General features: G+C 44.2%; 1 protein-coding gene and 1 non-coding gene across 2 annotated transcripts in view; one reads left to right on the top strand and one right to left on the bottom strand.

Moving 5' to 3' along the window:
• Apaf1 (apoptotic peptidase activating factor 1) overlaps window positions 1–25,945 on the top strand; it is a 78,466-nt gene extending 52,521 nt beyond the window's left edge. Inside the window, exons 21-27 of the mRNA XM_038314589.2 lie at window positions 4,334–4,450; window positions 7,404–7,529; window positions 14,406–14,525; window positions 15,694–15,819; window positions 17,869–17,994; window positions 19,764–19,910; window positions 23,467–25,945. Of these exons, the coding sequence (XP_038170517.1) occupies window positions 4,334–4,450; window positions 7,404–7,529; window positions 14,406–14,525; window positions 15,694–15,819; window positions 17,869–17,994; window positions 19,764–19,910; window positions 23,467–23,613 (909 nt within the window). The 3' untranslated portion in view covers window positions 23,614–25,945. The remainder of the gene's footprint in view (window positions 1–4,333; window positions 4,451–7,403; window positions 7,530–14,405; window positions 14,526–15,693; window positions 15,820–17,868; window positions 17,995–19,763; window positions 19,911–23,466) is intronic.
• On the bottom strand, window positions 10,763–10,865 carry LOC119803753. Its single transcript, XR_005283713.1, has one exon. It is a non-coding gene; the product is annotated as a U6 spliceosomal RNA (small nuclear RNA).

The raw sequence follows: 25,945 nt of genomic DNA, 5'->3' as shown, positions 1-25,945 counted from the left end.
AAGAAATAACCTCCTTTATTAACCTTGTTTCTCTCTTGCTGTCTGTGATCACTTCCCTTGGGGTCTTGAGAACCCCATAAAGACAAACTTGAGCTTGTTCACCATAGGATTTGGATGTGTCTGATAGGGAAACAAGAGATGAACATATTAACTGAAGCATGTTTTTTCAGTTAGGGGAAGGAAAATAGGGTCTTTGGAAGAACAAGAATCTTAAGTGGAGGAGTCTCATCAGGGCTGAGGTGGCAGGAGCTGGACTTCCCATACGTAGGCACTCCTGCTCCTAATTCGCTTACTCACACATCTGTCCAGTTGTTTTTGAATACTCACTAGTCCTGGAGAAGGAAGGGATTGTGTTGATAATATTAGAATAGCTACATTGCTGGAGATTCGAACAGCTTCCCTCAGACTGACCAGTCCCAGGGGTCCCGTGGCATAGGAAAGGTACTTAAAGTCTCCTAGCACTTGTAAGAGAGCTAGCAGGTGACCTAAGGGATGTTGCCATCCAGGAGGTCAGTGCTGCTGAGCCAGTGGCACCGCCCTGATAGAGAAGCCCTGGAAGTGGGGGTGGCATCGTGAGTGCTGGTAGACCTTCCTAGGAGATATCATTGTGAGCAGCTGAGTGACAGTGAATTGTGGCTAAAAGGGATGGCAAGGGCAGTGGCCAGAGAAAACATGTCACTGAGATCAGTGTGGCTATTGTATAAACAAGCAAATGATTACCTCTTGCCCTGAGATTCTCTTGAGAGATAGGCGTGGAGAGGCAGAAACCCTATCGTAGCAGAGGATTAATCATCTTCTAAATGATTCTTGTATTATTTTAGAGCCTCTCATTTGCTCTTAAATCAAAAACACAATCTGCAGTAATCTCAGTTTTTCCCTGTGATGGGTCCTAAGGATCAGACCCAGGGTCTTGAGCTTGGGAGCCCAGTGCTCTAACACTGCACTATACCTCCAGCCTTCGGATGCCTTAATAGTTTCTAGGAAAGGCTTTAGCACTGATAATCTGATCTGTTGGGCTTTCCTTTTCTTTTTAAAAACTTTATTTTTATTTTATGTATTTTAGTGTTTGCCTGAGTATATATCTGTATGTATTCCATGTGTGTGCAGTGCCCACGAAGGCCAGAATTGCATCTCACGGAGCTGGAGTTACACACCATTTTGAGTTACCATGTGGGTGCTGGAAACTGCACCCTGTCCTCTGTCAGAGCAGTAAGTGCTCTTCTTAACCACTGAGCCAGCTCTCCAGCTCTGGGGTTTATTTTTCTTGAATATTTATTTTTACCAGCATTAGGGAACAAGAGCACGTGTGACAGGATGGGACGAGAAAGTGAGGTAGAGCAGGAGAGGACGGGACCAGCAGGCTGCGGGCAGAGCGCGGAGAAAGTGAGGTAGAGCAGGAGAGGACGGGACCAGCAGGCTGCGGGCAGAGCGCGGAGAAAGTGAGGTAGAGCAGGAGAGGACGGGACCAGCAGGCTGCGGGCAGAGCGCGGAGAAAGTGAGGTAGAGCAGGAGAGAACGGGACCAGCAGGCTGCGGGCAGAGCCAGAGCGCGGAGAAAGTGAGGTAGAGCAGGAGAGGACGGGACCAGCAGGCTGCGGGCAGAGTGCGGAGCTACAGTGCTTGGGTGGGGCCGGCAGAGGAAACCCTGTGCACGGCAGACTAGTTCCAGCTGGCTCTGAGATGAGGGAGCTTTGCCACTTCTCTGAAGCTCATTGGGTCGCTGTTAAAGCCCTTCTCATCCTCAGCAGCCTGGGAGCTGGTTACAGGGTAAGGCAGAATCTGGTTTTAGGAGACCCCTATCTGGGAGTCCAGTGTTTATGGTACGTGGTGACTTGTCTCCAACTGCCTTGAGTTTTAGAGTCAAGTTATAAAAATGTTTAAATTTGTCCTGATTTGTATTTTACAAGTTCACAGGCCATCTTCTCAATATGTTGATCAGTGTTCTCTGTTTACGGGATGAACGTGGATAGGAACTTGAATGTGAGTTCCTTACTTCCTGGTTTTTTAATAGGCTGAGCTTTTGCTTGGGGTATCTCTATTGTAGTTCTTTCCAAGTTCATTGCTCCCATGCTTGTATTTTTAAAAATCAAATCTATGCAACGTTTCAGTAGCAGTTGTCATAACCAAAAAGGATGACGAGGTTGCTTGCCTATAAAATGTTATCTTCCTGTATGTCATAGTCCGCAGGAGTTGAGAGGACAGTTTAACCGGCAGATAGTAGTCCCATTAAAGTAAATACCGAGTTTTTAAATTACCAATTAGAAAAGTATTGAACTTGATCTTTGTGGAGGAAAATACTTAGGTGTCAGCGGTCAGCTTTTTAAGAAAATATTGTTTGATAGTTTTATACGTGTGTATAGTGCATTTGGATCATGTATACTCCATTACCCTCTCTTACCTCCTTCCCACTCCTATTGAACCCCCTTTTTCAACACGTTGCTCACCTACTTTGTGTGTGTGTGTGTGTGTCCCCTACTGAGCTAAGATGACTTTCATGAACAGGAGCGGGGTTAGTTACTGGAGCATGGCAGTCCGTAGGTGGTGACACAGCTGGAGAAGATGGCTTCCTCTCCCTGGTAACCGTCACCCTCATGGAGGGGGGTACCTCCTAAGCTCCTTGCCCATTAATAATAGACTTGTTAAAGGGCCTAATCTCATGCAGATATTATGGAGGTAACCATGGTTACTGTAACTTCATGCATGCAGTGGTCATGCCATATCTAGGAGACGGCAGTTTACAGCACACTTCTCTATTTCCTGGTTTTACAGTCTCTTAGTCCCTTCTTCTGTGATGTTCCAGAGCCCTGGAGGGGATGTAGATGTCCTACATGGGGCTGACACTCGATAGTCACTTAGTTCTCAGCACTGTGCTCGCTGTGGGTCTCTGCATTACTGCTTTCCCTTGCAAAAGAAACCTCTTTGACAGGACTGGAAGCAGCACGAGTTAGTCCACGGGCATAAAAATAGATATTTAGACTGCTCAGAAGGCAGTTTGGCGACACCTGCTTAGCAAAATAACAGTAGCAGGTTTCCTGCTTAGGACGTGCGACCTCCGCAGCCATGGGCTTTTGACCACCAGGTTTACAGTACCAGATATGAGTTCTCATTATGGAGCCAGCCACGCATCCAATCAGAAAGAGGCCGGCCCTCCCACAGCAGCCAGGCATCCAATCAGAAAGAGGCCAGCCCCCCACAGCAGCCAGGCATCCAATCAGAAAGAGGCCAGCCCCCCACAGCAGCCAGGCATCCAATCAGAAAGAGGCCGGCCCCCCACAGCAGCCAGGCATCCAATCAGAAAGAGGCCGGACCTCCCACAGCAGCCAGGTCATTGTTGCAGCCTCACTCAGCAGGTCTGGGCTGTGCACAGAACGCCCCAGCGAGAGTGCTGGTGACTCTTCCCCGCCGCCTGCCGAATTTAGTCTTGATTTAAACCTCTAACAGAGCAGAGAACTTTAGCAAACTGTTGTTATAAAGGAAAAAGCTGCATATTCTTAATTAACCTTATATTCAGAATAGCTGAAACAATTTTATTGCATGTGCCATGCTGAGAAATAGTTCAGATTTTAGATCATGACACTAAGTTAGAAAGGTATCTGGTAACTGATTGAAGCTTGAGAAGTATTTCCTGAGGTCTTATCTTTTAATTGAGGTACTAAGGAACTTCCTAAGGAACTATACTTTTTTTTCCCCTTAGGATTTAAAAAAATTCTTAGCATTAGGTGGAGGCTATAAAATTATAAAATTGGATAATCTTAGTTTAAATATTGCAAGCCCAGTGTCACGAATCATGCTTTCAAGTTTCTTCTGGAAGATCTACCTCCCCACCCTAAAGAAGGAAAGAATCTTAATTTATCCTGATTTGTGAGTGACTCAGAGTATATAAATTTCAATTTTGACTTATCATTATGTGTAATGTCTGTCTCAGTTCTGTTTCATAGCCCTTTGAAGATTTCAGAAAAGTGGATTATAACAAAATGATAACCCTATTAGGAACAGGCTTTGTGAAGAAATAAAAGAGAGGATGTGGGGCTAGCTGTGAGACGGTGTATCAGACAGATGGCCCAGGTGGTGGGCACAGCAGCTGCTTTGCAAACCTTTCTAAAGCTTCTTTTATTTTATGAAAATGTATCTGAGCCACAGAAGTGAAATAAAAGGAGAGCACCAAATGCTAAATGCGGCTGCTGAGTTTGCGATCAGTCTTTGTTGTCTCCCTGAGAACTCTTGGTTATTTTCCTTGCTTTCTTTTATTTTTTAATTGAAGTCTGTCTTCTGAAGAATAGCAGCAGAAAACGCACACACAAGCTAATGACTGACTGTGCCTTCTCCTTCATTAGCTCATTGCTGGGAAAACAGGCCAGATTGACTACCTGCCTGAAGCTCAAGTCAGTTGCTGTTGCCTAAGTCCGCATCTTGAGTATGTTGCGTTTGGAGATGAAGATGGAGCCATTAAGGTATTCAGTTCTTGTCCTCAGAGCTGTGGCTAGTGCTGTTTACTTAGAACTAATCATCTACGTGGCATTACATTGCACACCTGTACACCAAACCGATCTCCTGTAGCGATTATTCCGTAGACTGACCATCTCAACCTGGCTAGCGTTTCCTCACGTGACCTTTATTGCTGCTTCTCGAGCTTTCTGTGTTCCTTATTCTTTTAGTTGTTTTATACATATTTTAAAAAACTAAACAGGGGGGCTGGAGAGATGGCTCAGTGGTTAAGAGCATTGCCTGCTCTTCCAAAGGTCCTGAGTTCAATTCCCAGCAACCACATGGTGGCTCACAACCATCTGTAATGGGGTCCGGTGCCCTCTTCTGGCCTGCAGGCATACATACAGACAGAACATTGTATACATAATAAAATAAATAAATATTAAAAAAAAAAACTAAACAGGTTTACCCAGTTACACAAAAAACATTTCCCCTCTTAGAAATAGCCATGTGAAGCCGGGCGGTGGTGGCGCACGCCTTTAATCCCAGCACTCGGGAGGCAGAGGCAGGCGGATCTCTGTGAGTTCGAGACCAGCCTGGTCTACAAGAGCTAGTTCCAGGACAGGCTCCAAAGCCACAGAGAAACCCTGTCTCGAAAAACCAAAAAAAAAAAAAAAAAGAAATAGCCATGTGATATCATTTCCAGATTCACGAGAATGTCAGTCCAGCGCCTGCTGTGCCCACTGTCCCATCTCCATTTCTGTAATGTTAGGTGTGTCCATTTTTACCACCTGAAATTCTGAACTTACCCAGCAAGACCAAATAGATAAAAAGAACCAGATACTGACACAGAAAAGGTATTATAATGAAAATCCTCTTGTATAAAAAACATTCTGACCTTATCCCATGCAAAGCTCATCACAAAAGCACTTGTTATCTAGTTATAAACCTTTTAGAGAACCTTGATTGGTCCTTCTCATTTCTCCTCACTTAGGTTTTTGGGATTCTTTCCTAATTTACTGAGACCTTGGCATTAGCCACATTTATTTTACCATGGATTGTTTTTCATAAGAGGTTACCCAGATGTCCTCCAGGTCCCATAACCCCACAGGAGGAGCCTAAAGGCTTGTACACAGTGGGGAGGAGGTGATGTCAGGCTTCTCTGTCTCCCTTAGCACCTACAGCATTGTGTATCAGTTCAGGTTGTGGTAAGTGTCTGACACCTGTTTGTTAAGCACAGGATCGATGCATCACCACAGATTTCCTGAGTTTCCTCTCAGCCCGTGTTTTGTATTTCTGTGTAGCATTTATTTTGAATGGGTCCATGCTTTCCTTTTTACTTGTGTTGCCAACTCAGTATCTTTCTCTTTCTGTTTTTACCGTTTTAGTACTTTGAAGCTGCCTTTCAAGTAGTTAATTAATAAGAAGAAAAACACATCATAAAACATGCAAGCTTTGGGGCTGGAGAGATTGTCCGGAGGTTAAGAACACTTAACTCTCCCAGAGGACTTGGGTTGATTCCCAGTAACCACATGGTGACTAACAACTGCCTGGAACTCCATTCCTAGGGGATGAAAGGCTGTCTTCTGACCTCCACAGGCACCAGACATACATGTGGTACACTTACATGCATGCAGGCAAATACTCACACTTGTAGAATAAAAGCTGACCTTTAAAGGGTTTAAAGAATTCATACAAATTTTTTTGAACATTCTTAGCTTCCTCCAGTCCTCACATCATATGAATTCTGAACCGTGTGACAATACCAACAGCTGGCTATTTTAGTTGATTTTTAATGTTTAAAATGGCCATTTTAGCGGGGCAGTGGTGGCGCACACCTTCAATCCCAGCACTCAGGAGGCAGAGGCAGGCGGATCGCTGTGAGTTCAAGGCCAGCCTGGTCTACAGAATGAGTTCCAGGACAGCCAAATCTGTTACACGGAGAAACGCTGTCTTGAAAAACCAACCAACAAATAAATAAAAATTTTTAAAAAAGGCAATTTCAAATGGCTCTGCCCAGCAGTACTGTTTACTGTTCCAGATGCTCTCAGACATCCAACATCTTGGATACTGTGATTTTTGTTTTAGAGATGTCTGATCTAATTCCCGCAGCTTTCCTAAGTGGCAGAGCCTTGTAGTCCAGCATAAGTCTGTGAAGGAACTGCTCAGCAATCAGTGCTACCCTGCTTTCCCTATAGAAACACTGACTGTCCCACTCTCTTGAGAAGACCCCAGTCATAATATCTTCTTTGCTTTTTTGAGGGCTCATTTTCTCCCCAACATATGGGTTAGATTTTTAGAACCTTGTGTTACAGTGTCATCTAATATATCATTTTTAACTTGGGCATATGAGTTCCTTTGAAAATATTTTTGGTACAGTCACCATGTTTTGAGTCTGTGTTACAACTTAAAGAAGATTTTTATATATGTGTGTCAAGGCCACAGTATGGTGTGAAGATCAGAGGCTTTGTTGGGGGCATCGTCCTTCCACCATGTGGTCCTAGGGGTCAAACAAAGGTCTCATGTTCGTGCAGCAAGCACTTTACCCCCGGGTCCACCTCACCAGCCCCTTACTAATTTCTAAATCTCTGGATTTGGCCTTTTTAAGGCTTGTTACTGGTGCACTATTCCCCAGCCTCCCCATTCCCTTTCTCCCTTGGCATCCTTTATCACATGGGAGTTTTTGTTTTTGATGAAGAGTTTGCTTTGTATCACCCAGGATTTTTGCCCTTCTTTCTTATTCATCATAAATTGCCATTTTTGTTTTGGAGGTTGAACCCAGATGGTCACTTGATGACTCAGGTAGCACTCAGAAGAACCGTTGGTTCCTACTGCCATTGGCCGTTCTAGAGCACACTTGATGGGGGCTGGGGGGTAGGTGTGCAAGGCGCATGCGTGTATACACTGTGGGAGTGTAGTGCCTAAGTACCGCTTAATTTCTTTGTGTTGATTTTTTTTTTGTGGTTTTCTGTTTTGAAGATTATAGAACTTCCAAACAACAGAGTTTTCAGCTCCAGGCTCGGGCACAAGAAAGCTGTGCGGCACATCCAGTTCACAGCTGACGGGAAGACGCTTATTTCAAGTTCGGACGACTCTGTGATTCAGGTGAGAGGCTGAACAGAAGAACACTGTGCTAAGCTTGGTCACTTCAGCATTCCGACCAGATACATGGGGTTCAAAGGGTCTGTTGTAGAATATCATTTGAAGGTGTGTTACTTTTGTTTATGCTCTGGAATATTTGTTTAATGATGCAAAGATGTGTTTGAGTAAAATACAATCCACCTGTGGTCTGGAGGTTGCGTCAACAACTCGCTGACCAGACGTGGTAGGGAGGCACCAGGTGGAGAAGGGTTTATAACGAGGGGCGAGGAGAAGCACGAGGACTTCTTGGGAGACACGGGGAAGCGAGCTAGGTGAGTCGCTTGTTATTCAGCCTCTCTGGAGAGCAGGGTTCTACCTCAGCCTCTGAGTCATGAGTTCTTTAGTGGGACAGCGATTTAGGTAAGTTCTCTTAGTAGCTTTGAAAGAGTCGGTGCCTGAGGGAACAGAATGTCTTCAGACTGTGGCTCTTGCAGCCTGGCCGCTGCTGGTAGCAGTGGATTTGCAGTTGCTGACTATGATGACCGTAGTTTAAAAGGCAGATGACTAAGAAAGTCAAGAGTCCATTCATGTTTCATATTTTTTTGTGGGTGTGGCATGGTGGCAGTTCATTGAGAAGGTTGTTTTGAATTAAGTATTCATTTGAATTCTTCCTATCTTGATATTCATATTTATGTCTGTAAATATATTTTTGCCACATTTATGTAATGGCTTTTCTTTTTTTTTTTTGTTTTTGTTTTTTTTGTTCCTTCTTCTTTTCCTGAGTCAGGGGCTTGCTGTGTAGACCAAATGGCCTAGACCTCGCTTTGTGCAGCCCCGACTGTCTTTGAACTTTTAGCTGTCATCCTGTCTCCGCTCCGTGGGTGCTGGGATTGCAGACACGTGCCACCATGCCCCGCTCCAATTCACATGATTTTAAGAAGAATATTTATTGTGCTAATAAACTTTTGCCAAAAACAAGTATTGCTTGCCATAATTATATATATTGAGACTTGGAGCTTACTCTATATTCTTTTAAAATCCACTTTTTATTAAGTTCTAGTATACATACTTTAAATCTGCTATGAGATTCCAGGGCTTTCTGTGGAGGTTAGACTTTCCCCATTTCTTATTTTTCAGAACTACTACTGGTGGCTTTTGGATATTTAGGTATTTTAGGTCCTTGGGATCTTGTCTTTTGATGTTCACCTTCATGCCTCCATATGTAGTGCTATTTTTAATTTTCCTCTCGGGGAGTTGCTGACTTCCCGATAGTGAGGGTTTAGTGTTTGCTCTCCTCCTTCCTTTCCTGTCTTCAACACATGTGCATGCAGATTTACACCCAGACCCATTTATCAGACCCTCTGTCACAACAGTTTGACATAATTGTGTTGTGACCACGCGGACTGTGTACTAAAGGGTCATGAATGCAGGTCCTTTTTCTTTTAATATTTATTACATATACAATGCTCTGCCTGCATGTGTGCCTGCAGGCCAGAAGAGGGCACCAGATCTCAGTATAGATGGTTGTGAGCCACTGTGTGGTTGCTAGAAATTGAACTCGGGACCTCTGGAAGAGCAGCCAGTGCTTATCCTCTGAGAGTCATCTCTCGACTCCTTCGTGTGTGTGTGTGTGTGTGTTACTATGTAGCCAGGTTGTCCTGGAACTCCCTACATTGCATAGGCTTGTTGGTCTTGAAATCCTCTTGCCTCCACTTCTTGAGTGCCGGAATTACATGCATGCACCATCACTCCTTATGGTTGCAGCTCCTATCGTTTTATAGTTTAGAAAAATTTTAGTCTTTGATTTTGTGTGGCTGGACATTATTCACCTTAAAACTTTATCTTAAAGATACTGCCTCATTTTTTCCTTAAGTTCCAAAATTTATATTGAGAAATTTTAAGTAATTTGTGTGTGTGTGTGTTATTGAGACAGGATCTCACTATGCAGCTCTGCCTGGCCTAAAACTTGCTGTGTAGACCAGACTGGCCTTGAATTCACAGAATTCACCCGCCTCTGCCTCCCAGTGCTGGGATTAAAGGTGAACCCCATCATTCTAGGTTTTAAATCTTTCTGGAAGATTTCAGAATCTTCTCTGTGGATTTCATGATGGTGTGCCTTCCATTATTTTGTTCATCTCGGCAGTTTCTTTTAAGGAAACACGCTTGAATTATTTCTTCTTTCCCTTTTTCCTTTTCTGGTCCAATCTGATTCTCTCTTTGTAAAACTCATTATTCAAATATTGGTTCCCAGGCCAGTCTTCTTGTTCTCGGTTTTGGTTTCTTGTTTGAGGCAGGGTCTTTTATAGCCCAGACTGGATTTGAACTTACCATGTAGCTATGGATGACCTTTCTGATTCGTCTGTCTCCATTTCCTGGGGTTATTTTCTTTATTTTTTTTTTTACTGTTTTAATGCTCAAGAAATCTTTTTTTTTTTTTTTTTTTTTTTTTAAGATAGGGCTCACTAGGCAAGTCAGGCTCACTTCAGTCTTGTTACCTTGACCTCAGAAAGATCCACCTGCCTCCACCTCTGGAGCACTGGGGTCAAAGGTGTACATCTCTGCTCCCTACCCTAGCCAGTGTTCTACTTTTGGGGTATACACCTAGTTTTATTTAGTACATGTTTCTTGTGGTGGCCACATTTAACTATGCCTTTAAAAACTACTTAAAAAAACAATCTTGCTAAGTGTATCTTTATGAAGGTGTAGGATTGGAATGAAATTTGGCTCCAATATAGAAATTTTATTATAAGCTCCCATGATGCTGCTTTATTAGCTGTGAAACTCGTATAATAATCGCATTTCTTTCTCTCCAGATGTCTTTGAAGTGGGGGAAGTTTAACTACATCAGATAAATCCTGTTGGGACTTTGTATTCGGGCTGGGCTTAAATTCATAAGGTTTTACGACCTGTTGTAGATATTCTTAGCCAGAGGGAAAAGTCATTTTTAGAATAAGAGCTATTTTTAAAAATACAAGTTGTACTTCATCTCCTCTTTCTGGACGGTTGAGAATGGTTTTTACATATACAGGACTTTTAAGAGATGAACCTCAGGGAGTCATGTGAGCTCATGTGGTCAGAGTGCAGTGTGCAGGAAATCTTTCTCTTCTATCACGTGAATTCCAGGGATGCAACTCAGGCTGAGAGGCTTAAAAAACATGGGATACTGCTGGGTGTGGTAGTGCACAATTTTAAACCAAGCACTTTAAAACAAAACAAAAACCCCAAAACCAAAAAGAAAAAAAAATCCCAACAACAAAAAAACTAGGGACAGCTTCATGAATTTGCATGTCATCCTTGCACAGGGCCATGCTAATCTCTGTACAGTTCCAGATTTAGTGTGTGTGCTGCCAGTGCAAGCGCCATTTACAGGGTTTAATAGGTCCTATAATGAAACTCTTGGTCGAGATTTCTAAGAAATGATGAATTGAGGTTTTTTTGTGCTGTGATTATTTTTTTTAAGTCTGGATCTCATGTAACTCAGGTTGGTCTTGAACTCACCGAGTAACCAAGGCTGGCTTTGAACCCCGACCCTTCTGCCTCTTTTGCCTATGTGCTGGTATTATAGGTGTGTGCTTCCATGCCTGGCTTTGTTTTAGTAAATGGCTGAATGGAGTTTTGTTTTAACCCTTTATATCCCCAACCTGAGAAAGGTTTAGGGGATCTCTGTCGTGTTGATGTTATTGCCAGAATTAGAAGAATAAACCCACCTGACTATAGCACTGAACCTTGTGGGAGCTGAGCCCTGTTTTAGTAGCTTTTGATTCTTTACCATGAGGTAAATGAAGTGTAATGTATTGGCTATGCTTCCCTGGTGCATAGCAATGTATTGGTTCTTACAGGTTTAAGAAATCTAGTGTTTATTTACTACTGCTTTTGTGTTTCTCTGCTGGGGTCTTGATGTGTAGTGTGGGTTGGCTTCACACTTGTGATCTTCTTCCTCAGCCTCTCCCAGTGTTTCAATTATAGGCATGCCCAGCCAGCTTTTTTAAAAAATTGAACTTAAGCAGTTGAAAAAATTCTGTAGTGTGTACTCACAAATATTCTTGCTGATGGTAGGCATCTCCAAGTTCAACTTCAGCACGGTTGATGAGTGCTAGTGTAGATCCTTATCTTTCATGCCAAGATCCAGTTAACTGGGTATGGGTTCAGCTAAAAGCCCTACTGTCATTGGCCTGTCCGAAAGTGTCTTTGAGACAGCTGTTGGTCGCCTTTCGGAGGCTCTTTGTTGCACACGCGCAGGAAGGCTCTCTGGTTTCCTGAGGTAGACAGCAGCAGGAGAGCCTAGCCAGGAGCTCTGACCCAGACACGGCCCAGACTGTTAAGACTGGAAGAGTGTAAAGAGCAGCCATTGATGCCCAAGGCGGGAGCCAGGACATTCCTAGTGGAAATGACTTAGAGTATGCCTTGTCATACGGGGTGCCCTGATGTTTTGGTATGATTTGGGGAGCCAGGAAAGCCCATGTTACTCCCTTACTACAGTCCCCAGCAGACGTCTGAGCCACCCGTGCGCCTTCAGAACACTGTCGCTTCCAGTACCTCTTCTGCAGTGACTTGTTGGCACACAGCAGATCCTAGTCCTGGTGATCCTGCTTCCTTGAATGAATGTCCCCAGCTAGAAGACAGGAAGAGATCCAAGAGCCAAGGCCCGGGGGGCAGATCGCTGCAATGTGTAGCAGAGCCTAAGGTTTGGCACTGCTTTTGTAGCTTTGCTCAAACCTTTTAGGAAAGGGCTTGAAGTCACCCCTCCCCTGTTTGACAGTTGCTCACACCAGAGCCAGAATATCAGTAGTGACACACCTGTCGGGTCACCTGGGGCTGCTTCACGGATCCATGTTCTTTTGCAAGCCATCTCATTACCTGTATTCACTGGACTTTGACACGTGAGACTGTTTCTTTCACTATTTTTTCCTTTTTCTTTTTTCTTCTCATACAATACATCTAACCACAGCCTCCCCTCCCTTAACCCCCCCCCCCCCCCACCCACTCCTTCACTTCCCTTCAGAAAAGAGCAGGCCTCCCAGGATATCAACCAAACATGGCATAACAAGATTAAATAAGACTGGGCACAAACCCTCATGTCATGGCTGGATGAGGCAACCCAGTAGGAAGAAGAGGGTCCTGAGCACAGGCAAGAGTCAGAGACCCCCCCCCCCCCCCCCCCATTGTCAGGAGTCCCACAACACCCCAGGCTAAACAAGCACAGCATGTTTGCAGAGGGCCTAGCCCAGATCCATGCAGGCTCTGTGAGCCCCATGAGTCCTGCTTAGCTGATTCTGTGGGTCTTCAAATACTTTCCCAACTTTATTATTATTATTCATTCACTGCCTTTGAAAAGTTCTCAGTTTGTGAATCATTCTTTCTTTGCTTTTTTTTCTTTTTTTTCTTTTTTTTTTTTTTTTTTTTTTTGGTTTTTCGAGACAGGGTTTCTCTGTAGCTTTGGAGCCTGTCCTGGAACTAGCTCTTGTAGACCAGGCTGGCCTCGAACTCACAGAGATCCGCCTGCCTCTGCCTCCCGAGTGCTGGGATTAAAGGCGTGCGCCACCGCCGCCCGGCTTCTTTGCTTTTTTTTCAAATTTATTTTTATTTTATGTGTATTGATATTTTGCCTGCATGTGTATCTGTGTGAGGGTGTTGGGTCTCCTGGAGCTGAAATTGCAGACAGTTGTGAGTTGCTATGTGGGTGCTGGGAATTGAACCCAGGCCCTCTGGAAAGCAGTCATTGCTGTTAGCCGCTGAGCCATCTCTCCAGAACCCCCACCCCCACTTAAACTTTTAAAAAGAGTCATTTGTTTTATTTTGTGAGTCCTTGCATTTATGAATGTGTGTTGTGTGTGTGACTGGTGCCTTTGGAAGCCAGAAGAGGGCGTTGAATCTCCTGGAACTGGAGTTACTGATGGCTGTGTGATGAGAGTGGAGTCTAAGTCCTTTGCAGGAGCCAAACCTGGAACTGCAGGGCTTTCTTTGCAGCCCCACCCCGTCTTACATGCTTTGAGTGCTGGCCTCTGCCAAATCATTGTGAAGGAATCGTTGTTTTGAATTTGACAATACTTTTGCTTCAGTAGCTAATATCTTTGTGTAAGATTTTTTTTTCTTTTTTATGTCTCATTTTGTAGATTTGCTCATGGCAGATCCTTGTTCGAGTCGCATTGGCCTTACTTGGAAACATGTTTGCTAGATTAATTGACATCGGGAATTTAGAAGGCACTGGACACTGTTGCTCTGCTGTAGTCACGGATGTTCTGCGTATTGACACAATGCAGACGTCTCTGTTCACTGCTGTGCCTCAGATGCTCTTGTTTGCTTGGTTTGTTCCAGTGGCTGGCACGGCTTCAGCTTTTCCTTCTTGCTGTAGCCGAGAGCCTCCTCCCCAAGCTGCATGTGAACTCATAGTGCCTTTTGCTGCTGCTTCTGTTCCGAGAATTGCATTGGGGCTGTCTGAGACTTGTGAAGCTTGAGAACTGTGCTTACACTTGTCTGGCTCCCTGGACCTTTTGGGCAGGAGGGCGAGCGTCACAAGGGCCGGAGTCTGCAGGCTCCCTCCATGTCCAGGCTTGTAAATCGGCAGATATGTAATTGGGATAATTTTCTCTGGAAAATGTAATCAGGCGGTGAGCTCACTGACATAGTGTACATATTTTTTCTGTCTTGTTGTTTTAATTACTCTCTAAGCAACTGAAGAAAACAAATTTTATTTAGAAGAAAAAGTATTTTTATTTTGTCCCCTGTCAAGCTAATTAGCTTCAACTTTTTCTCTTTGTAAACATAGAGACAATGTTCTTTGTTATTTCTCTGATTGAAATACTGAGAAGATAAAAGACTTTAGATGAGAGAACACAAATCTCTTTCCAGTGGGATATAATTGGGGAAGATTTATAACAAACTTATTTCTTTGATATTCAGGTATGGAATTGGCAGTCAGAGGACTATGTCTTTTTGCAAGGCCATCAGGAAACAGTGAAGGACTTCAGGCTCCTAAAAAATTCAAGATTGCTTTCTTGGTCATTTGATGGAACAGTGAAGGTAATTTGAATTCCAGATTTTTAAAAAAAATATATTTTTGTTTTTTAAGTTATTTTGAAAATATTCTTTAAATGTACTTCATTTCACTGTGTGTATGGCTTGAGTGTATGTGCACCATGTGCGTGGCTGGTGTCCACGGAGGCCAGCAGAGGGCATCAGGTTCTGTAGAACTGGAGTCACGTGTAGATGCCTGTGAGCTGGGTGCCGAGAACTGAACCCAGGTCCTCCTGAAAAACAGTTAGGGATCTTAGCTACTGGGTCATCTTTCCAGACTGAGTGCCAGATTTCAAAGGAAGTTATACATGTACGTATGTATGTATATATGTATTTTGAAATAGGATCTCATTATATAGCCCTGGTTGGTCTCGAACTCGTTCTGTAGACCAGGCTGGCCATGAACTCAGAGATCCTGCCTTCCGAGTGTCTGGGACTAAAGGCATGTGCACCACCATACCCAGCCTCAGATTGTCCTTTTAAAGAAGACATTCTGACGTTGCAATAATTATACTATGACGGCTCTAAAGCCCATGAATGTTGACAGTTGAGGGCTGTGCCTGGTTTCCTTCCCTGCAGTCCCTGCGTCCGCCATGTGTCTGTAAGAGTGCACACTAAGGGAAGCTTAGACGAGAATGCTTACTGCTCTAAAACTTGTTTTACATGTATGTTTTTTAGCTGATTGTGTTCTTTTTTAAAAAAATTTAATTTTTATGTGTATGAGTGCTTGCATGTGTGTGTGTGTGTGCACTGAGCGCATGCAGTGCCCACAGAGGCCAAAAGCACTGGATCTCCTGGAGTTAGATGGTTGTGAGCCACCTTGTGGGTGCTGGAAACCAAACCCAGGTCCTCTGGGAAAGCAGCCCATGCTCTTGACTGCTGAGCTGTCTCTCCAGCCACCTCATTGTCCCCTCACATCTCAAGGTGTTCTTCCTTCCCTTCTCCTCTCTCTCCCTGTTTTGGGGTTCTGGAATCAAACAGGAGACTGCCCACAGGCTAAGTGAGACTTTACCCCTGAGCTCCTTCGTTTTCTTAAAGTACCCTGTCGCCCAAGTTGGCCTTGAACTTGTAGAACTTCTGCTTCTGCTCACCCTTCCCTTGGGGGTTACAGTTGAATTCCATCATGCATGACAAAAGTGTCTTTAAAAGTCACCTAATCTTTTCTCCCCCCAAGGTGTGGAATATCATCACTGGAAGAACAGAAAAAGACTTCCTTTGCCATCAGGGTGCAGTACTTTCTTGTGATGTTTCCTCTGACGCTGCCAAGTTCTCATCTACCTCTGCTGATAAGACTGCGAAGGTCGGTCAGCCGCTTGAACGTCTGCATAGAAAACTTGCAGTGTTGCTTGTGTATTATGAGTCCAGTGGATAAGGCAGGAGAGTGACAGTTTCTGTTCATGTATCTGTATCATATGTATTTTTAAGCATTTATTCATTTGTTATTTTGTGTGTGCATGTGGCAGAGAGGGAGAGAAGGAGCCTGCATGAGTCATAATGTACGTGTGTAGGTCGAAGGACAGCTGTTGGGAGTGGGTTCTTTCCTGCCACCTTGCAGGAAATGGCAGGGTCTCCCATTATTTCTGCTGCTGTGCTGTGCTGTGCTGTGCACTCTGGGGCCAGGAGTTTCCAGAGTTTCCACCTTCCATCCTGCCACAGGAATGCTGGACCTACAGATGCAGGTTGCTGCATCCAGCTTTTTCCCTGAAGTTGGGTTGTTGGGCTGGTGAGGTCAGTGCCCTGGCTGAGTCATCTGATGACACCCATCTCATATTTAGGGCATGCGGTGCTAGGAATTGCGCTTCTGTAATCTCACTTAATCTTCACGTCATAAGCCGTTGTTAATTCTGCATACATAGAAGCTAAAGCTAAGCATCGAGGTCACAGCTTTGGGAGAATGCCTATTAGCATTCATTTGGCACTGGATAGATGATTTAATAGTTCTGATTCTCCTTTATGGAGAGTAAGATTAAGAAAAAGATTACTAATTTCTCAAATTCTTAATTTCTTAATTCTTAAAGTATTAAGAAAAAGAAAAATGACTTTTTTATTTATAACTAATCAAATAGACTGCTGTATGTTACGTTTAGTAAAAGTATTTGGAAGGGGCGTGAGCAGACAGTTGTATTCACTATGTGTGAGTGGAAACTTCTGACATTCTCTGAGTTGTGCTTCCAGCTGGGGACTCTCAGGACTCCATTCCCTTCTCTTTCCCCCATCTTTGTTAATGACGTCACTATCTAGCTGTCTTTGTGCTGTTGTTCATTGCTCAGCGTTTTAGTTCCATCTGCTTTTCTTTGTTTCCAAAGACCGTACTTTCTTCCCTATTGACTGGTGGGCGACTTCCTGGGCAGATCCTTCACTTTATCCTTCCTGCTACCACCTAAGGTCTGACCCACCTGTCTGTGCTGGTTTCCAGGCAGCTCTGTGACCATCACCACCTAAGGTCTGACCCACCTGTCTGTGCTGGTTTCCAGGCAGCTCTGTGACCATCACCACCTTTCCTTCCAGCCATTTCCCCTGTGTCTGTCTCCGCCTCCGTCTTGGTGTACGAGTTGTGACACATCATTTTAGACCTACCTTCTCTGGCTCTCAGGCAGCATTAGCTGCTCTCCCTTCAGAGTTTCCATTACGGTGTTTTTGTGGTTTTTTTGAAGCTTCCTTGATAAACTATAAACGTCAGGGAAAGGGACTGCATCTGCTTTGTCTCACACCACAGTTCTTAGTTGGTAGTGCCTGACAATAGCAATTTTCAATGGGTCCTGGCTCAGTGGTCAGAACAGAATCACAGAGAGAACATTGGAGGGGAAAGGGTGGCAAGCTGAGGCTTGCTTGAGGGACAGGAGATCTCTGAGTTCAAGGCCAGCCTGGTCCCCTGTCTCAAAAACAAAAACAAAAGCCAGCATTTGGCCAATAATAATATTGTAGTATGGCAACAATCTTTAAAGAGCTTTGATTATGTGTTATGTTCTATGCAGTCCCATACGAATCATTGTCCCATTTTTCAAATGCAGAAACTGAAGCTGGAGAAGCTGTGGGTTACCTTAGGCCCCAAGAATTTAGGAGAGTGCACTGTCTGCCTCACCCTGTAAACTGTTCAGAACTGATTCTCTGTTCTATGTGTGAGCATTAATACAAAGATAAGAAAGGTGGCTCAGGTTCTCGAGCAGCTAATTAAGGAAGAGTCCCAAGAACTTGACAAGGTAGCAGGTTGGATTCGGGCATCTTGTGAACGTTTATGCAGTACCAAATGTTCTAACTTGCATGCGATTGACTTTTTGGCTGTGTAGTACTTAGGTCAGGCCTTGTAGGTGTTGGAAGAGTGTGCTTACCATTCCTAATTGCCTTCCAGATCTGGAGTTTTGAACTGCTTTCCCCTCTCCATGAGTTGGAGGGTCACACTGGCTGTGTCCGCTGCTCTGCCTTCTCTCTGGATGGCATCCTGTTGGCAACTGGAGATGACAATGGAGAAATCAGGGTAGGGTGTGCTGACCGCGATAGCATCTCTCCTTTAGCTTGGGCTGGCATTCTTCCCACGCTGAGGTGGTTTGTTTGATGTGTTTTTGAGAATCTTGTAGTATATCTTAGACTGACCTGAATTAACTGTTTAAACCTTGCCTGGCCTGACTCCAGGTCTTCCTGTTTTAACCTTCTGAGTCCTGAATCCCAGCCGCTTCCCACTGAACAGGAATGCACAGGCCCTGGGGTTTTGGTTAGATGGAGCATTCTTTGCTCCGTTTCTGTGGACACCATATTCCTAGGCACCTTCACAGCAGGAAAGAACATTTCAGAGTTAGATAAATCAGGTGGCATGTTGGTTACACACCTTTAATCCCAACACTCAGAAGACAGACGGGTGTATCTCAATTTGAAGCCAGCCTGATCTATATAAAATGAGTTCTAGGCCAGCCAGGACTATGTAGTAAGACCCTGTCTCAAAAAAAATAAAACTAAAAGTAAGTGTTACACAGACGTTTCCTATATAGGTGAATAGATATTTGTAGTTGTTCTCTGCTGTTTGTGAAAGATTTGTATTTTTAGTGTTAGCTAAAGATTCTTTTTGTGGCAGAATTTAGAGAAACAAATTTTGTAAATCATTGGTTCATACATGAATTTCAAACTGCTCTTCTCATTGTTCAAAGTAGAGATCTTTTTAGACTCCTACCCATTAGTCAGCATTTTTCTGGGATCGTTGCGGTCCTCGATGGGCCATCTGTCTTTGTTAATGCAGGCGTCCTGGGGCTCACATTTCTGTTGCGGAGTCCAAGTGAGCAGCCAGTTTTTATCACCCTGAACTTGTGAAGGTACACATGTAAACTGTACTTCTAGGTGGCCAGCGCCACCTAGAAAACAGTTCCGAGAACTAGGACGCGCTTGTGTCTGTGGAAATAAAGGCTAGTGTTGAAAGTCTGGTGTGCTATAGAAGGTTGGAAACCAGGGGAAGCAACCAGACTACTTGGGTGTGAGGAGAATTGTGGGGAAGTGAGAAGCCTGAGCCCCGGGGACGCTGCTTTGACAACTACTTTTTATTTTCTTATGTGGATGGGGGTTTGTCTATGTATCACATGCAACCTGGTGACCGAGGTGGTCAAGAGAGGCTGTCTGATCCCGTCACCAGAGTTACAGGTGGTTATGGGCTGCCATGTGGGTGCTGGGAATTGAACCTGGGTCCTCTGGAAGAGTAGCCCATGCTTTTTGCTGAACCATCTCTGCAGCCTTGGAACCAGTAATTTTGAGGAAAATGTCTTTATTTCTTGTGGTTTTGTTGCTTTTGTTTGCTTTCAAGAAGAGGCATTAACACTCAGGAGGGTTCAGTATAATGCAGAGGATCCGGAGGGTTTGGATTTGCAGGGCTAGAGTGTCTCCCAGGCCTTCCAGGAATGTCACGATTCCTCTGCTTTGATCTGTCTGATCCACACATTGTCTAGAATTTCAATGATAATACCTCCTTTAATTTTTTAGTTTTTGAATACAAAGTCTCATTATGTTGCCCTGGCTTTGAACTCAAATTTTTCCTACTTCAGCCTCCTGAGCAGCTAGAATTAGAGATGTGTGCATTTTGCCTGCTTTTCTCTCCTCATTCAGTGGAAATTGATAGCATTCTGATCCATAATGCTATTCCTTTTTTTTTTTTTTGCTTTTAAAGAAAGATTTGCAGATATATCACAGATAATTTATATGTATACTTTGAAATTGGTAAACCTTTAGGGACACCCTGCTAATGAATCATGTATCGTGTTTATCTAGATATGGAATGTCTCAGGTGGCCAGCTTCTTCATTTGTGTGCTCCGATTTCAGTAGAGGAAGGAACTGCTACCCATGGAGGCTGGGTGACCGACCTTTGCTTCTCTCCCGACAGCAAAATGCTTGTCTCTGCTGGAGGATATCTTAAGGTAAGCCTTACCTGAGGATGTGTGAGGAAAGAGCAGCCTGCGTTGTATTGAAGTGGTTTTCACTCACTGTTCTTTAGCTGGGTTTCCTGTAACCCAGCAGAGTAGGGGAGGCTGTTGTGGGGCAACAGCTTTGCAGTGGTGGCTGACATCTGGAAGGCTGCTTTCTCCACATCTCTCAAAATCTTTGCTGACAGTAGTAGCAATGTGGGGGCTCTCACCTCCCCATCTGAGCCTGCATGACCCAGCTTCATCTCCTGTGGCACACAGCAGTAAATATTTTGGTTGGAATTATTTGTAAAATGTATTTGTGAAATTGTCTTTCTTGATAATAATTGTAACAGCATATCATTTGTTATCTATAGACTTTGGGTTCTGCCAGCACACTCGTCAGTTTGTGATGGCCAGTTTTACTCCCTTTGGGTTATAGAATGAGCAAGACTGATTCTCATGGAGTTCATCATCTTTCCAAAACTCGGTGATTAGTAGCTCCAAGGGCCAGTGCCCCTTCCGCTGTCTCTAACAAGTTGACTTGTACATACTCAGTAGTGACTATTGGGGTCAGGGCTTAGGCATATTATAGGGTTCTGATGTTATTTATTATCTCATGTGTCCATTCAGTAAGACTATGTTTAGTGCCTACTGTGTGTTTTGGCACACATTTAAGGCTTGTCCTTTCCCAGTACTGGCTAATGTTCCATACAGGTAGGAAATGGAAAATAAAGTCTCTAAAGCCTAGGAGGGGCCTGAGAGAAGTCTGCAGGGGGTAAGTGGAGGCAGAAAGGAGAGGGATGGACAGGGTGGTTGGAGAAGGATGCTGCACATTATGCTGACCACTTGGGCATTCTGTAAGCTTTGTCGTTGACAACTGATCTCACAAGATTTTGTGAGGTGAGCCGGGCGGTGGTGGCGCACGCCTTTAATCCCAGCACTCGGGAGGCAGAGGCAGGCGGATCTCTGTGAGTTCGAGACCAGCCTGGTCTACAAGAGCTAGCTCCAGGACAGGCTCTAAAGGTACAGAGAAATCCTGTCTCGAAAAACCAAAAAAAAAAAAAAAAAAAAAAAAAAAAAGATTTTTGTGAGGTGGTTGATCCTTCCTGAAAACAGCCAAGTGAGGATGATCTCATAACCTCACAGTACAGATATTCAGATGTGTTTGGATGAAGTCTTTTGTTAAAAGGGTCCACAGTATTGCAGTATCACTCAGCGTAAACATCTGGCTTATAAAAGATAAATGAGGGGATTTTTTTTTTCAATATATGCAAGGTACCTCTGCAGCTTGTGTTGGAAATGGCCTCCTAATGTGGTGTTTGTTAATGGGCACCTTTGGGGGCATTCTTTCATTCAGTCGTCTGTTGCTCCTGGGCTATTAATGCGGCTTGTCCTCCTCTAGTGTAAAGGTAAATAACTCCGAGCTCAGAGGATGGTGCTTAGAGGAGAGATGTTGCTGTCTCTGTGTTGGAAGCTGGGAGCTGCTGATAACATAACTGCCCAGCCTTGACACCAAGCTTCTAGAATCTCTGGGCTCCCTGGAGCGACTCTGCATAACCGTGTCTGGCTTTTAGGGTACTACGAAGATCAGCGAGCAGCCTTGACACAAAGTAGAAGGACGGGTCTGCTGCTGCACTGTAGAGGTTATGTCTCGAGGCCGGAAGAAGCTATGCCTGTCTGTGTAGTCTGTGTATTGACATAGACTACAATCAGCGCTTTGCCTTCTGTTTGATTACTAGCATAGTTAAACTAATTATGTTATAACCCAGCCTGCATCTACCCAGCATGTTAATGAGACCATCCAAAGGCACAGAACAAATTAGGAGTAAGAAGAAACAGCTGCTAGAGTGGCCAAGAAATTAGGCATTTTGAGTCTGTTTACTTTAAAATCTGAGCAATGTAAATTGAGTGCCAGTAAGATACTAGGTGTCTAGTAGCTAAAATGTTCTTACCTCTCAAAATTATTATAAATTAAAACATAATATCACTTAGCTTCCACTGAGGTCGTGGATGCCACAGAAAACAGACTGTTGGAATGACAAGTTCATATGAATTCCTACCCTGAAGGCCAAGGCTGATGTAAAATGTGGAGCACAGGGTCATAAATGAAGGTGTATTCTACCCAGAAGAGTACTGTTATGACTGGGGAGTGGGTCCTGGGGCAGACCCCAGCTCTGCCCGTCACTAGCCGTGTGACTTTTCACAAGGTGGTTTTGTTTTGCTGTAAGATGGGTGCAATGTTCATGTGTGCCATATACAGATATTATATAGCTTTTGCTGCGGTCCAAGCTCAGGCTTGTTCACCATCAGCATCAGATCGGCATGTTTATTGTCACACCTGATGCATCCTCACCTAAAGTGCATTGTTGACGTGAGGATCAGGCTTTCTGTCTCACATTTTGTGTGTTTGGATAAACCTCTGATGGCCTGTGTCTACAACTATAGACTGAGTAATACACTACCCTGAAAATCCTGAGCTTGCTGCTATGAAATCTTGTATTTCCAATCCATATTGAACCAGTGGCTACTGTAAAGTCCTTTTTAATAATGTGGGAGACTGACAGATGTATGGACGGACACTGCATTTGGAAGTCAGACACTGTTCCTCCTCTGCTGTCTATTCCCACTGTCCTCTGAGTCTTGATTCTCCCAGGAACTCAGGTTTCTCTCCGAGCCCTAGTCACTGGAAACACGTCCTCTTGGACTGGACTGTGCTCTTGTGCTCTTGGTCACGGTGCTGTTTTCGGAAGTGCGTGCTGCTTTAGTGAGCTTTACCAAGCTCTGTGACACACATATTTACCAGGACCTACTACCAAGAGTAAAGAAAATACTCAAGCCTGTCGCATGGCAAGACTGAGGGTTAGGCTCTGTCCTGAGCACATAGGCCAGAAATTGTTGTGTGTGTGGCGCTCAGGCTCCCGAAGCACTGTAGGCCTTTTGAAAACATGTTCACGTGCCATGTCTTCTGCCCTCAGTTTAGCTCTGAAATAGGATTGTAAGTTTGTGAACACCATTTGGTAAGGATAGTGTTTAAACTCTTGGTGAATTTGGTGCTGGAGAGGAGAGGATGTGGTTAGAGCACCTACTTTGGAGGTGATTGGTATTCGGCATAGGTTGTCACATAGTAGCCTGCATCACCCCCGGTGAAAAGGGTTCTCTAGGAGGACCGCTCTCCCTCCTCGTCTGTACTGCAAGCAGTCGGGGTGTATCTGTTGGGGTACAGTCCGTGGCTCCACAAGGGTGTCTTAGTGTAGGGAAGCAGTCATGCTCCTATTCTAAGGAGAAGACGTGCAGACAGCCCTAACCCTTCCCTGCATACTCTGTTTCTTAGCTCTCTAGTGGCTGTTGCTTCTTCTTGAAGGCCTTGCAGTGGCAGTGGTGCAGACACGGCTGAGAGGCCATCTCCGGGGTCAGTCAGCAAAGGCTGGTGAAGTCTTGAGCAGTAACCCTCAGGTGCGCTCCTGCTCACTGCGTGGCTCAGGAGTGGGGTAAAGGAGCTGGTTGGCGCTGCACATCGCCACGTGGTGGAGTCACCAATCTAATGAAGGTTTTCTTTTTCTCTGAACAGTGGTGGAATGTTGTCACTGGGGAGTCCTCACAGACCTTCTACACGAATGGAACAAACCTCAAGAAAATCCATGTGTCCCCTGACTTCCGCACATATGTGACTGTTGATAACCTTGGCATTTTATACATTTTACAGGTTCTGGAGTAAGATGCCCAGGCATTAGTGCAGTTCAGCTCCTTCCTTTTGAATTGGAAGAGAATTGATACTCAGTACACCAACATTTTATAATGCTGTGAATCGTATTGTGGTATTGTGCTCACGACGAAAGTGTCTATGGCTGTCTGAGTAATGTCAATTTAGCCGTGTTCACAAACGAGCACACTTTTACTCTGATTTTTTTTTATCATCATCATTGTTATTAACAGTTTGTTCTTAGCATGGAAATGAAATGTAAATATGTACATTGTCACACCATTGGTAAACTTCTTCCTTGATGCATTCAATTTGGTTGGCATAATTAATGAGAACCATTTGAAGGAATTGTGTGTTGATGCTGTCATTCACTATGCAGGCTATGCTGCAAGGTAATGGTGGTCGGTTTCTGAGCCACACTTACCCCCAGGGGGTATGGCTTTCCAAATACAATCATGTTGCTTATTTGCACTCTTTAAATTTGCTTTAAAATATTGTGTCGTTGTGCATGGTCTGCCGCGCTTGCTTCGATAACTCAATGAGGGCTGTGCTTCAACAGTCTTAGGTGAGCTAGAGTCTTAGAGAGCTCTCTAGCCAGTGACAGCCTCTGTGCAGCTGGACTCCGGCTGTCATTGTCTGAACTGGGCACCACCCTGCACACCCTGTTTTGTTTGTTTTTAAAGACGGGGTTTCTGTGTAGTCCCAGCTGTCCTGGAACTCACTCCATAGACCAGGCTGGCTTCGACACACAAAGATCCGCCTGCCTCTGTCTCTCAAGTGCTGGGACTAAAGGTGTGCGCCACCACGTCTGATCTCTGTTTACTTTTTGCTTAATCTGTCCTAAGCCTCTGTTCCATAGTTAGCTGTCAGTAAGTCAATGAAATGTGAAATAGTAAAACATCCTTCTCCTTTAACCTGTTTACTTCTGGGCCAGTGTCATTATCAGTGCTATTCTCTTTATGACTTTCAAGAGTTCATGTTTTCTGTGCAGCTCCCAGAACTCCCTGAGACGCTGGAAGAGGATGGCTTTCTCCTTCTGCTTCCTGTTTCCTGTATCCCCCTGACCCCAACACCCATTTCCCTGGGAAATGAGGGTTCATTGTATTGCGCAGTGATTGTATTACACAGGCTCCTGTGGTCCTCCTGCACCACACTCCTAAGTAGCTTAAGAGTTTTGTTTTTAACCTCCTTTTAGGATCTTTACTTGAAGCTTAAATCTGATCACTTTCCCCAGAAATATTATTAAGGACAATAGAGATAAATTAGTAATAGATGTAGTTTTTGGGTTTGTGGGATTTTTTTTTTGTTTGTTTTTTTCAAGACAGGGTTTCTCTATGTAACAGCCCTAGCTGTCCTAGAACTCGCTCTGTAGACCAGGTTGGCCTTGAACTCACAGGGATCCACCTGCCTCTGCCTCCCTAGTGCTGGAATTAAAGGCGTGCGCCACCACTGCCCAGCAGCAATAGATGTAGTTTTCATATAAAATACAAAACCAAATATCTTATTTTGCAGTAGGAATTAGTGAGTACTAGTGTTAATCGTAGTCAGCGAAGCTGCTTCTGTTGTCAGTACTCATCACCAGCTGTGGTGTGGGCAGAGGGAAAATCCACTCACGCATTTTAGTTTCTGTTTCTTTGTGGTGCCGAAAATTGAAACCAGGGCCTTGAACACGCTAGCCGAGCACTCTGCAGCGCCGTGGGCCTTGAACATGCTAGCCGAGCACTCTGCAGCGCCGTGGGTTCCATGTGGCATTTCAGGAGCTGGGACTGGAGTGGGCAGAAGCTTGGACAGAGTTAAGGACATTTCTTTTTTACCTTTTTTGGTTGGTAGGTTGAGGAACTGGTTTACATACTTACTGTGATTTAAGCAGATGCGATAAGTGAAGATGAAAATATTTATAAATATAAGTATCTGAATAGTTGTCTTGCATAGAACTTGGTGAGAATGAGCCAGCTGCTTCTCAGACAGCATTAGTGGTTCATCCGTTCTGCAGCTGGACGTGAAATAGTAAACACAGTTTTTAAAAAGCCTTGATCTTTGTCCTAAAGTGGAGAGGAAGACAAAATAACACAAGGAAGGAGACGGCTTATACCGCAGCTCTGGGGCTTGCAACAAGGCTTGGCTTGCAGCCTGCGGATGAGCGCTTTGAGCCCTTTCTTGGCTGTCCTTTCTATGTGGAAAAAAAGCAGAAGATTGGCTTTTGTATATGTGAAGATGGTTTGTATCATGTGTTCTATGCGCTTTGAAGACTTTTTGTATTTATAATTTACATGTTATTTTTTTGCCTTGGAATACTGTTTAAACAAATTTTAAAGACAATAAAATTTCTGAATTTTTTGAAAAAACA

Source organism: Arvicola amphibius, chromosome 17 (assembly GCF_903992535.2).
Source record: "Arvicola amphibius chromosome 17, mArvAmp1.2, whole genome shotgun sequence".
Lineage (NCBI taxonomy): Eukaryota > Metazoa > Chordata > Mammalia > Rodentia > Cricetidae > Arvicola > Arvicola amphibius.
Note: the sequence above shows the minus strand (reverse complement) of the source record. Positions and strands in the feature narration are given on the sequence as shown.